Source organism: Atractosteus spatula, chromosome 9 (genome assembly GCF_055471065.1).
Source record: "Atractosteus spatula isolate fAtrSpa1 chromosome 9, fAtrSpa1.hap1, whole genome shotgun sequence".
Taxonomy (NCBI): Eukaryota; Metazoa; Chordata; class Actinopteri; order Semionotiformes; family Lepisosteidae; genus Atractosteus; species Atractosteus spatula.
The window spans coordinates 4,277,441-4,290,503 of record NC_142714.1 but is presented as its reverse complement, the minus strand read 5'-3'; the positions used below and the strand labels follow the sequence as shown (position 1 = coordinate 4,290,503).

The window sequence follows — 13,063 nt, the reverse complement described above, 5'->3', positions numbered from 1 at the left end:
TGTCAAGCAGTGGTTATAGCTGTAGACACATATCTAGAATATCTGTTGTCAGTTTAAATACTGGTTTGAACTGCTGTTGTACTCTTGAAGAGGCCTTCATTATTACCTCAGTAAACTGCCCAGCTGTATCCACAAAGTAAACACATTTCCCAAAACATGTAGATAGAGTGGTTGGTAGGATATATCAAGAGAATGTTTTTGAAAACATTTCAAAGTCCTTGATTATCATCAAGAATGGCATGTATTTTGAACTACTGTGAATGTCTTGGACTGTCCGACTCAAAAGTCCTGGCTTGACTGAATACCTTTGCAATCAGTGAATCAGAATTTGTACATTTTCTTTTTCGGGGTTTGCCGGCATTCAGTATTCACATATAACAGTATTAATTTTGGCCGTTACAGTTTTTGAATAAAAGAAGCTTATTTAAAATAGATATGCATGTCTGTCCATCCGTTTCTAACAGCTTTTTCCAATACAGGCTCTCAGGAGTACTGGAGCCTAACCTGGCAAGCAAAGGGAATAAAGCATAGTACACCCCAGATAGGACACACTCAGACACACAAACACACACACATTGGGGCCAATTTTCTCTAGAATCCAGTTAACCTGCCACCATGTCTTTGGACTGTGGGAGGAAACTGGAGCAAAATGTGCATTTAATATTTGTAATTAATCCATGTCTGATTTTTTGTGGGGCGTGCAAACTGGTGCAAGCACCATATACGGGTACAAATGGAATTGATTTTAAAAGAGCCATGGAAGTATGTTTTCTTTACAGATATTTGGAGAACAAGAGATTTTAATTAACACAGAAATGTATCAGAATCTCTGGTATTAGTTATTAGACCTAAGAAACCAGAGTGCTTCTAATGGGTTTATAAGGAACCGATGTATTTTACATAATGTTCTCATGTTATAACATCATTCTGTACCCTTATCAGATTATCATGTTGTTGCAAATTTCCACTCTACAATAGTTATATAATTGAGTACTGATTTAATAATAGTTTATCACGTTGCACAAATATTACTAGTAAAATAATTAAATTCAAATATAAACACCTTCACAATCATTTATTAATTAGAACAAGTTGTTTCCTTTATGTTCGCTTTGCATTCTTTAAAAGGGAGGTAATCCCATCAAGTTGGTCCTTAAGTTTTACACCAATGCCTCCAATCTTTTGTTCTCTTTGTTGTATTTTCCTCACGAGCTCCTGCATGCCATCAAGGATGCCTTGGTCATGCTCTGAATACTCCTGGGGAGGAGAAAAATGGGAGAATGGTTTTAGGGAATATGGTTTAGGGCTTTAAAAGTTTTCATTTTTTGTATGTGGAGAGATAATGCTTACCAAAGTTAAAGAGGTATCTTCAGCCCAAGCCTTCAGGAGACACTCTAGATGAAAAGCACTGAATTAAAACCTTACTACATGATGGGTGTCACAATCAGATAATATCTTCATTTTCAAGTCTGGAATGGTCACTTCAAAGCAATGCAACATATGCAATTTAAGACATCTCAAATACACAAAATGTTTAAAGCTAATTTTTAGCTCAATTTAAATATACATTTACTTACTGAACAAGTTATGTAATTCATCTTTTAACCAATGTGTTTCATTACAGTGTCTCTCTGCTTCTTTATTGACATTGTTTATGTCCTCCTTCAGTCCTGCAATGCACTGAGGAACATCAAGATCAGTCAAGGCAGGTTCAAAATGTAAAGAGTGAACTCACAGCAGCAATCACATAGGTAGAAAAGTTTGATCATTGCACAATTCTAGTTATTTTCAATTTTATGAAATTTTACAAAACTCAATAAGATAATAACAGCAATGCATTACTCTCAACTATCTAAATGTCCTCTGCAAATGTTTTCCAAAGCTGTGTATGAAATGCTGGAAAATCTGTTCAGAGCAGCTGTGCTGGATATGTACACAAATACACATCATCTATAATCAATTAAACCAGAACAAAATGTTTAAGCTTACCAAATGTAACCTGCTGTTTTCCATGTTGACCCGTTCAAGCATCAACCCAGTCTCGTAAATTACTCTCTCAGTTTTGCAGATTTCTGCTATCTGCGCTTTAAGCTGCTGCATGTAGGCAGCATGAAGAGTTTCAATTTCACATTTTAGTTCCTCCTGTAACATAGATATTTTATCACATTCTAACAAAAATGCTAAAATAGATTTGTAATACAAATACGTTTTACTTGCATTATTTATACTTTGATATTAAATAACATTACAAAAGGCAGTGATATTTGGAATTTCTTTACATTTGTTACCTTTGGTTCCAGAATTATTTTGATGTCCTTCCTGAGTTCAAGGATTGAGGATTCCAAAATATTCTTTTTACTTTTTAGTTCTAAAAAATAAAAATGTTCATGATAACCTGGTAAAAAATAAGCTTATGATTTAAAAAAGACTCTAATTCTTTCAATACCAGATGAATTATAATGAGAATAATATGCACCATATGGTATTACCATATTTATTCTCTTTAGCTAACTATCAATCACATCAGCACCCCCATCCTACAGCAAAGCACCTCCAAAATATCATTCATAAAGGAATAAAAATAAAAATAGGGTACTTCTTTTTCCTTTAATGTTCATATCCCTAAAAAACTTAACAGTTCATCTTAACATTGGTCACTACAGTATTAGCCCTAACATCTTTATTTTTTTAAATAAATATAAAGTTTATGGAGTCTGGATACTGATTAAATTTGATTAATAATTTAGATGAATTGATTAAGTGGCCACACATTACTAGCCTATGACTTGAACAGAAAACCCAGTGTTGGTCAACCCCTGAACCACTGTTGATGACAAATGCTAATCAGAATAATGAATTCACTTAAGTCTGTTCAATAAAATCCCAGCAAATATTTTTTTATTTGTAGTTATAAGATACTGTATGATTTTCTATTAACATTCTTTAATACACACAAATGTATTTTTTACACCCAATGTTTTATGCTGAAAAACAATTCAATTTCTAATCACCAATTAAGTGTCAAACAGAAAACACCTTTGATTTTTAAATGACTACAATGTTGAGCCCCCAACCCTTAGAGATTACACGTTAGCAGCTCTCAATGCCAACAATCAGTGAACATATACAGGAAAATCCAACGGCTGCAATACTGTACCTGCGGTTTGTTTCTTTAGCTCCTGGTAGTTAAGATGTTCTGTGTCAAACTCGGCTTCAGCTTGCTGTAGTGTAGAAATGCTTATCTTTAACTGCTCTCTTTTTTTCTGTTGGCTTTCCTCTAAAGACTCAGCTTCTCCCTTCAGGAAGGAAATAAAAGACACAATCCATATTGATGAAAAAAAGTATCAAAAGTAATGCTATATTTAACATTAAATAATCGGTGATATTGCAAATATTTGAAAAATAGAGATCTATAAATTCTATACATCATAGAATATTATTAATTATATTATGCCTCAGTTAAATTGATATAAATATTCCAGATAACATATTTAAAATATGTGACAAATGGTGAAATGGGTCCTGCAATTCCTGACCCCAGCATAGAATAATTAATTCTTACACTGATTTGAAGGACAGCTGTATTTAAAGACTTTTCCATCTCTTTGTACGCCTCCTGGGCTTTGCTGAGAGTTTCACTTAAACATCGGATCTCTTCATCCATTGAGTCACATCCTTTTAGACTCTTTTTCTGATGAGAAACACAAATTTAAAGAACCAGCTTTTTAGGTCCTCCAAAACCACGCAAAAAATCATAGTTAAATGTTTGTTATACACATACAGACTACCTACAGTAATCTTATCTTAAGAGGCCATTAAGCTACCATTATAATTTATTCCACATAGAAAGTAATATGATATGATATACTGCAGAATATAAAGAGCTACCATTATTTCCAAAAATTCAAATTAAAAAATATTGTGTCAATACCACAATTTCATGAAATATCACATCAGTCTCAGTCTTAAAATTGTCAAAGTTGTTAATTCTGTTGGTCTGCTGGATATAGATGATAGGAAATGAAATGATAGACACTCAAGGAAATCGTTGTAGTTGGGGTGAAAACATGGTAATGGGTAGAAAACAGGGTAAATATAAAAAAGAATGCTCAAACTGGGATGATGTAATTAGCGGAGTACCACGAGAATCTGCATTAAGATAACTACACATAATTATTGTAGACACTTGTAATTAAATTGATTTACATAGAATTTCATCCCTTCATCCATTTTCTATCCACTTTTTCCACTTCAGGGTCGCGGGGAGCTGGAGCCTATCTTGCCAAGCAGCGGGCGCAAGGCAGGGTTCACTCTGGATGGGCTGCCAGTCCCTCACAGGGCAGACACACACACAAACACAGACATGCACACACTCACACCTAGGGACAATTTTCCCAGACACCAATTAACCTAACAGCATGTTTTTGGACTATGGGAGGAAACTGGATCACCTGGAGGAAATTTCTTTTCGAGAACAGGAGGTACTTTTTAACAAGAGAGTTTCTGCACGTCTGGAACAAGCTACCCAGCCATATTGTTGGAACTAACACCATGGCTTATTTCCAGAAACAGCCGGATGAGATGCTTGAATATATTTGCTAATAACAACGAAACAACCTACAAGGTTTGAATAGCCTTCTCTCATTTGTAACCCTTCTTATGTTCGGATGATAGAGGTTATGAAAAAAACCCATGGCTATTCAAAGTAAATAATGCAAGATGGAAATCAGAAACTGGTGAAAATAGCTAAGCTTTCAGTTAAGATAACTAAGAAAAGAGAAACAAAACTTACTTCATTTTTTAGTTCAGCATATTTCTTCTTGTTAAGATCAATTGCCAAAATCATTTCTCTTACTTCATCTACGTGTGCTTTATGTTTTTCTGCAAGTTTATTTCCTAGGTTATCTTTCTCAGCCTGCAAAAGTAACCTACAGCAAAAAGAAAATATGAGGGAAATTACTTTAACAGACCATTTCTGCTAAGTAGTGAAAAAAATCTCGGCAGTCTATAAAAGGCAATCATTTCAATGGGAGGACAATTTCCTCAAATAAAACACATTTTCAATGTTTTCATTAGTTACCTATTCTGTTTTTCTTTCTTAAGCTGTTCTTGCAGTTCTCCAGAGGTTCTCTGCCACATTTCTGAGTTAATTCTATACAAAGAGTTAGAAAAAAAAAACACCTTTTGAAAAGAGTTAAACATTGATATTATAAATAAAACCACTTCATGTATTCTGTCTTCTAAAACTAGGATATGGTAAATACAGGTTTACCCTACTTATATTGTAAACTACAGGTAATATATAGGAATCTTACTCATTGCTCTCCTTGAGTTTCTTCATCTCATCTTCCATTTCCCTAATTTCTATTTTAAACTTTGCAATAGATTCGATTCGTTCTTCAAGTTTCCGTTTAGAATTTTCTAGCCTGAAAAAAAAATCTGCATTAAATTTAGCAAGAATTTTATCTTTATATTAAGATTAGTTTACCAATCTATCACAATTTAATAAATTGATAGTCATTAAAGAAGTCCTAGTATTCTATATTTTTTTATTTGCATTCAGAAAGATGTGCTACTGAAATCCTTAACCATAATTCTAAAAAATGTCTTCATTCATATTTAGCTGTATCAGGCAAATTTATACCTGTCCAAATTAGAAACCAGCGTTCTAAATTTATTAGCACGTAGCAAATGGTACAGTAATGAGGCACATTGTGTGTTTCATGGTTATAAAAAAGTTATTAACTCATATGTTAATCATATTCATTAAAGATTTGAATTTTGTATTTACGCAATAGGACAGGATACAGAGGATATGGAGCTTACTGTTTTGAGACATTAAGATGTACTGCCATGCAAGAGTCCTCTCTTTTTCTTGCTGCCTGAAAGCTCTCAGTCAGACTTGCTAGTGCTTGTAAGTGCTCAGCATTCACCCCTCGAGAGTATTCCATTTCCTTATCAATCTGCAAACAGCCACATGCTTAATTAGGAGAATAAACTAAGACATCAGGAATGCCTTCTGTTATGCTCATTTGCCTTTTGTTGCAATTATGTTGTTTGATTAATTCCACCAATCCAACACACATAGGGAATTATTCATGTTGTAGATCTTCCTTTCTTTCCTTCATGAATGCTTTAAAGGGGGAGAGTAAATATTGTTTATAACTTTCACTGCTAATGCAAATGCTCTTACAAAAAATGTTCACTTGCATACTCATGAGTAAACCCAAAATATTTATATAAGCCTACTGCAACCTTCTGCATGTACACACATATTTAACAAAGGTTTTACTTAATGTTTCTCATATAAATGACACAAAAGGATAGTATGGCTATAACTGTGATGAACTGCTTTGTTTCACAAGCAGACTTACAAATTTGTTTGTTTAAAAAACTATCCCTTTATCAAACAGGACATTTACTTTTTTCTCTATTTTGTTCCTGACTTTCATGTGTTCATAAGGTACTGTATGTTGTTAACCTCCTCCTGTTCCTCTGCTGTGTGAACTATAACACTTCTGAAGAGTACCAGTAACCTGATAGTTTTAAAGGTCATCTGTGCACAAATTGCCTTTGATGAAGCATTTTAAAAGATCAATTTGAGTAAACTAGAGAGTCCACTGCTTGGCAGGAAATCAATCTTCTTCATCTAGCATCTAAGGAATAAGGGTTGCCCTTTTTTAAATTTCATCTACACACTATGTGGGCAATCAGCATTTTTATTAGCTTAAAAAACTTCATTTCTTTTCTAAATTTGAGTTAATTTATCAGCATAAAATTTATACCATAGTTTTTTGTAGTATTTATCTGTAAAAATCCTAAATTTAACATGCCGGTTTTGCAGTAGGGCAAATGAGTACTGTGATATAAAGTTTAAAATGTTCATTTTCCACGGTAAAAGCTTTCAAGCACAATTATAATAACAACAATCCAAAAATAAGACTAACAACTTTTTATCAATTTTTAACAATAAGAATTTAATCCAATTATAGTAAAATAAAACCAGGGTTATGGTAGATCATTTATTTCACTTACTCAGTGACATCTATATATTTAACTAATTTTTGATTTATTGTCAGTAAATGTCTGCATATACAGTATTTAACATTCTCCAGTCTCCAGAAAATTACTTTTATGTGCGCGTTAATGATCAGATATGACAGGTAAATTTATACTGTTGATTAAAATTTGTCATTACCAGGATATACCAACAGTCGGACTAATGTGAAATTCATAAGGCAGTAGCATGTGTGACCAATGTTGGAAGCAGTACAAGATGTTTATATGTGACATTTGCTTTGAACTAGCTTGCAGATACAACTGTGTGGGATTCTGTCCCAAATCTCTCATAAGGCCTGGACAGCATATGCTTGCCTGTTCATTGGTCTCTGTGCCCTTAATGTCATACTTTGTCCCAGCTCATCCTACAAATGTTAAATGGAGCTCAAATGTAGTGCAAATTATCGCAATCTCATCTCGCAAGGAAGCTGTTGTTACATGAGCAGAATGAGGATGAACATGAGTAAGACTACATGCAGAAAGCAGCAGATGAGATCCCTGAATTTGATCGATATCGTCCTGTGCAGTCAGGCCACCAACAATCAGACGGTGGAGTTCTGTACAGACTAAATACTCTTGTCCAGTCCATTACACTCATCAGCTGGTCTGTTGTACACAACAATATTATCATATTGTTCTGCAAATCTGTGCTACATTTACTGACTTCCATCACATTGACTCTCCTGCTAGAAAATATTTCCTGAGCTATTGCTCTTACATACCAATGGCCCATGAAGGCATTATTCTCTTGATAACTGAGGCAATTTGCTTCCTGTTTTTCTATCTTTCCTGATTTTCACCAGGATCAATGTTCAACAGGTTACATCTCCTCAACATCTTTCTCACTAATGAAGTGATATAGGACATTTGCTACAAAGTTGTGCAAGTGTATCACAGTCAGTCTCAAATAATCAATCAAAACGATACCAAGACATTTAATTGTATAGTTTTTGCTTCCAAAAACAGAGACATACATGTCTTGATCGTGCTCAATATATGGAGAGGAAAAGACATTACTATACAATTTTTACACAATTAGTTCATTATTGTGTTTGAGTAGACAAATGCAATGTAATGTATAAGACGTCTAAATGTTTCTAACCTTTAAAATTTCATCACGCAGGGACTGGGCTTCCTTTTGAAATCTTTCAGTCAGTTCAGTTAATTCTTTAGCAAGACAGACCCTGTTCATATTCATAAAAATAAAGAAAAAATGGTTTGCATTTATGTTTTGGGATATCATATCTACGTACAGTAATTCTGCATTTCAATACACAACACGAAACTTAAGAGTGATCTGTTGTACCACAAATGCCTCTGATCATAATATGGCTTTTATATTAAAAAAAAGTAATTCTGCATTCTAGCCTTTAGAGCTCTTATATCTAAAGACATTATCTCTATCAGTCTGAGAGTGCTAATGATGCAGAAACTAAGAAACAAATGAAAGTCCTTACTTCTGGCTGACCAGTTCCTTAGCTCTGTTCAGTTCTTCATCATATTGTTTTTTGTGCTGCAGTGCTGAATCTTTCAGCCGGGAAATGCTTTTTTCTAACTTTTTAATACACTGTATAACAAGTAAGCAAAAGAAAGTATTTAAGCACACCATAAATAAAGAACTTGCTACTGTACACCAAAAGTGACATTTTACAGTTGTACACAGCATTACAGTTTAATTAAAGTTAAAAATGTAGACATAAACCACCACAATACTAATTAGAATAAAGTTCCAGTCGTGTCAGTATGCAAGCTGCAAAGGAACAAGGTTACTTCCACAATGTGAAATATGGAAGAAAAACATTTCATCTACTGTGCTTTCAGTCTTCTTTCTTTTTACTTTTCAGTTAGGAATTAACCTATGTTCATTCTTTAAGATGCTAATGTAAACAGTAGTACATTTAAGTGTAAATTAACTGTTCAAACAGGGAAACAGCACACAGGTCAATTTCCCTACATACATCACAGATGTTCAAGTTGTAAACAAACACAAATTAAGTTAATAGAATGATCTGTTGTTGTATGGCCTTACATTCTTATGTTCGGAGATCTTTTCCTCCATGTCTAGTAATTCTGATGTGACGACATCCACCTGTCTTCTTTTCTTTGCATTGTCTCCTTTCTGGCGCTGTATATTATTTTCTGTTTCAGCAAGCTAAAACAATACATTGTTGTCACATAGAGGCTTGCATCCCACTCCGTTTATCCATCCACCCATCCGGTTTCTAAGCACTTTATGCAATGCAGGGTTGCAGGGAAGCCAAAGCCTATCCTGGCAAGCAACAGGCACCCCTGATAAGATGCCAGTCTCATCACACACACCAGGGCCAATACACCTACCCAGTAAGTCTTTGGACTGCAGAAGGAAACCAGAGCATCCAAAGACAAACCATGTGAACCCTAGAAGTACTGTACATCCACACTCCACACTGATAACACCCCAGATCTTGGCCTGTGCAATCAGATTTATACACTACTGATTCTAATTCTAACCCGAGAAATAAGACAAGGAAATATCTTACTTCTTTTTGAAGGTTTTCTTTGTTTTCTGCAAATTTCTGCCTCTCCTGTATCATATCTTCCTCCAGGTCTTCTATGGCATTTGCCAAGTTGGCAATATTTTCCTTTAAGTCTCGTATTTGATTGTAGGTCTCATTCAGAAGAATCTGTTTATTGGCTTTTTCTGACAGCTGGTGGTTGAGCTGATCAATAACATCCTCATGGCGACTCTGCACAAGCTCTCTCTCTGGACTTAAACACATTATTCATTATTTGTTGATTTTTATTAAATACTCCGAGACAAAAAAGTAAACCAGAACCACACCGACCATTTTCCTGGCATAATTTATAAAAAGGCATACAACTCCCTTTGTTTCAAACAACACAAATGTCCTAATTTAGGTACATAATGCAACTCAGTTTTCAATTTCTTTGAAGTATTAAAATACTAATATATAGTCTGCGTACACAGAAGAAGTAGATAAATACAATAATAGTCACTTACAATAATAATGCATTTTGTTCTTCGAGAAGTTCTTGCTTCTTTTCCATAAAGTCCATATCCTTTATAATATTGTTCATATCAGTCTGTAACTGATTTAATTGAACTGCATTTGAATCTCTTGCAGCAGCAACAGAAGCTAAGATATAAAATAAATAATTTAAACTACATAACAAAAAAATATCTCTGAAGAGTGGAGGTTTCTTAGTACTGACAGCAGAAGAAGAAATGTGCTAGGAACATGTAAGTATTGTGAAATGTGAAATTAATTCTGCACCATTTACTGTATTTTTCATGAATTAGACTCAGTGTAGAAACAACAAGCTTCTTACGTATAGGAAAAATATCTTCAGAATGCAGAATAAGTGAAGCATAGTGCACTAGTTCACTGGACCATCCTACTGTATCTATGGTTTCCTTTTCTACTCAGAGCTCAAATTAAATCGATTTTGTTGCCATATTCTGTTATCAAACATCATACAAGAATACACCTTTCAACACAACCTGGCACCAAATGCAGATGTTCCATTCGATGTGTATCATGCTTTGGATGGTTTGGAAATGTTTTTAATTTCTCCCAATAGATATCTTGATTCTGTAAACAGCAATTGAGGCCTTAATAATGCAAATTCTCCTGGTGATTTAATGTTTGGTGTTGTCGGACACCAATTTTTTATTTTTGTTAGAACAAGCTTAGCTCACTTAATTGTGTACCTGAAATTTCACTCATAATCTCATCTGGTAGGTGCAACACTCTGTGTCTCAGTTTGCTGGTTTCAATAGTTTCTACCTCCAGACATTCATGTGCACTCCTTCTGGATGTCTCCTATTGAACAGAACATTTAAACAAATAAAATGTTAAAAAAGACCAACTAAAACCCTTCCTGACAGCAGTTTCAGTTTAATAGCATGGTGTACATGCGATGAACAGGAAGAAAATAGGCGAGACACAGCTTGATTCAAGATGCGTCCAGTCATTGGCAAGCCCTTGTGGCCCTGACGGTGACTGGTAATACGAGATCTGCACTCCCTCTGGCAGGTGGAGCAGATGCTGTTTGGGAGATATCTGGTTCTGCACTGCTCAGTCATGTCATGGAGACCTCTCTCTGGCACTCTCACTTTGCCTACATGTTCTGACATCTTTGGGTCTCAAAGCGCTGGGCTCCTTCCCAGCCTTTCTTGCACCATCTGGTTCAGTCGAGGGCTATAATCCCCCCGGAGTGGATATTCACCATTCGAGTTCGTCATGCTTGCTTCTGCCATAACTGTGAAACACTTCTTCTGGCCTCCTCTGGTACGATTTCCTCGGCTAAGCTGGGATAAGAGTATCTTTTTTTTTAGACTGGAGTCTGATATTCAGACAACTTGACCAACCCAATGGAGCTGAAGGCGGATACATTTAGACCCTGAAAATATGCTGATCAATATTTGAGGCCAGATTTTAAACTGCATAGTTAAAACTGGATGTTTTACAGTGATTTTATTTCTTATTTGCTGCTCACCTGTCTCACATATACGTAATAATAAAGCCATGAATGTATACATCCCTCCCGTCTTAACCATAGATACACAATGATTCCATGACACATAACAATAAATCAAACTGAAATATCACATTACAGAGGGAATCAATCACGCTCCAGCACCTTACCTAAATAGGAAGTTAATTCTGTAGCCAAGACCAAGACGTGGTTAAAAATGGACACCTCATATTTAGACTATGCAGCTACCATGATTTAACTTGAAAAAATTGCTGTTAACAATAGGCTTATTCGTAGTTCCTGACTGTAACTTACCAATTCAGTAATTGCCCCCGCAATTTCCCTAAGGTGATGACATGCCTCCTGGTGAAAATATAACCCTTCATTTTTAAGATGTTTCTCTGAAAATACAGTACACAGCAATTATATAAAATTATTTTCGTGGTTTTGCAGCAAATAAAAAAAAACACCGAATTTAACACAGACCTCTCCGTGGGTCAATGAAGTAAACTCGATGCCTGCGTGGAACATTTCTTGATCTCCTTACGAAACAAATGACATTATAGGACCGGGGTATCGACTATCAAATGTTTTCGATTTAGTTATTCAACCAAAGGTTACTGCGATGACAGGTCGTTGACATATTAATAATAAACAACATGTACAAACACCAAAGGGCAAAACTTTTTTTTTTTAAGAATACAAGACAACAAAAACAGTTTTAAAACAACAAACAAACAAAAAAAAAAACTAGACAGAAAGTACTGAAACTCACCGATTTCGCCTAAATGTTCCAAAGCCACGAGAACAGCTGGAAATTCCGGCACCAGACAAGAACTCATTAGGAGTATTTTTAAATCTTTGAAAAGGGCCGATGCGTGATATTAAAAGTTTAAACACTACAACCGCGCCGCTCCTAAGGCCTGTGTAGGGAGAAGTGTCGTGGTTGTCATGGCAACCGCGCACAGCCGAGATCCCGAGCAGCTGGCTGCGGTAACAAAAAAACAGGCGATCAGAGGAGAGCTGCGCTCTCCTGGAATAAACAACTATGAACAGTTGTTTAACCTTTACCGGTCGTGGTAGTTCCTAAGTGTAAGGAAACACGGTTCTCGACGGCTTTCCTTGTGCTTTTCAAAAACTGAGGGTAACGTGAAAGGGAAAAGCAAATGTACGCTCTTCTGACATTAGTAAAACGTCGTACTACAAATTCAAATAATAATAATAATAATAATAATAATAGTAAAGTAGAGAGGATGCTGCACGAAGGGTGTATTTGACAGTCTTGCGTCTTAAGCCTTTCACTTCTACATGTGATCCCCGATCGCATTGCTTCACATCCACCAGCCTAACCTTCTCACTTTCTTCAGATCCGCTGGGAGTCCAGGTGTGTGGAATTAGGGATACAAAACACACACTTCTCACAACCACAACCAAGCACCATTGAGCTGGGACAGCAGGAGTCGGGGAATTACTTTTTAAATAAAGGTCTATTCGTTTTGTTTCAGTGAAATATCAGTGTGCTTAT

At 35.4% G+C, this 13,063-nt stretch overlaps 1 protein-coding gene across 1 annotated transcript; it reads right to left on the bottom strand.

Moving 5' to 3' along the window:
- Window positions 1-1,061: 1,061 nt before the first annotated feature.
- ccdc175 (coiled-coil domain containing 175) lies at window positions 1,062-12,380 on the bottom strand. Its single transcript, XM_088924590.1, has 19 exons — window positions 12,314-12,380; window positions 11,854-11,939; window positions 10,772-10,883; window positions 10,061-10,196; window positions 9,579-9,807; window positions 9,089-9,211; window positions 8,517-8,626; window positions 8,162-8,243; window positions 5,827-5,963; window positions 5,316-5,426; window positions 5,081-5,152; window positions 4,793-4,928; window positions 3,563-3,691; window positions 3,158-3,296; window positions 2,289-2,368; window positions 1,990-2,142; window positions 1,578-1,680; window positions 1,351-1,394; window positions 1,062-1,257 (listed from the first exon to the last, which is right to left on the bottom strand). The coding sequence occupies exons 1-19, from the start codon at window positions 12,378-12,380 to the stop codon at window positions 1,102-1,104; spliced, it is 2,205 nt and encodes a 734-aa protein (XP_088780716.1). The 3' UTR covers window positions 1,062-1,101.
- Between the last annotated feature and the right edge of the window lie 683 nt (window positions 12,381-13,063).

What these genes read in the sequence shown, in the direction of transcription:
- ccdc175 (XM_088924590.1), bottom strand. Translation starts at nt 12,380, where the DNA reads ATGAGTTCTTGTCTGGTGCCGGAATTTCCAGCTGTTCTCGTGGCTTTG. An exon ending in TGCGTGATGAAATTTTAAAG is followed by an intron (nt 5,964 to 8,161) that starts GTTAGAAACATT and finishes GGCTGTTTGCAG; the next exon opens with ATTGATAAGGAAATGGAATA. An exon ending in AAACTCAAGGAGAGCAATGA is followed by an intron (nt 5,153 to 5,315) that starts GTAAGATTCCTA and finishes CTCTTTGTATAG; the next exon opens with AATTAACTCAGAAATGTGGC.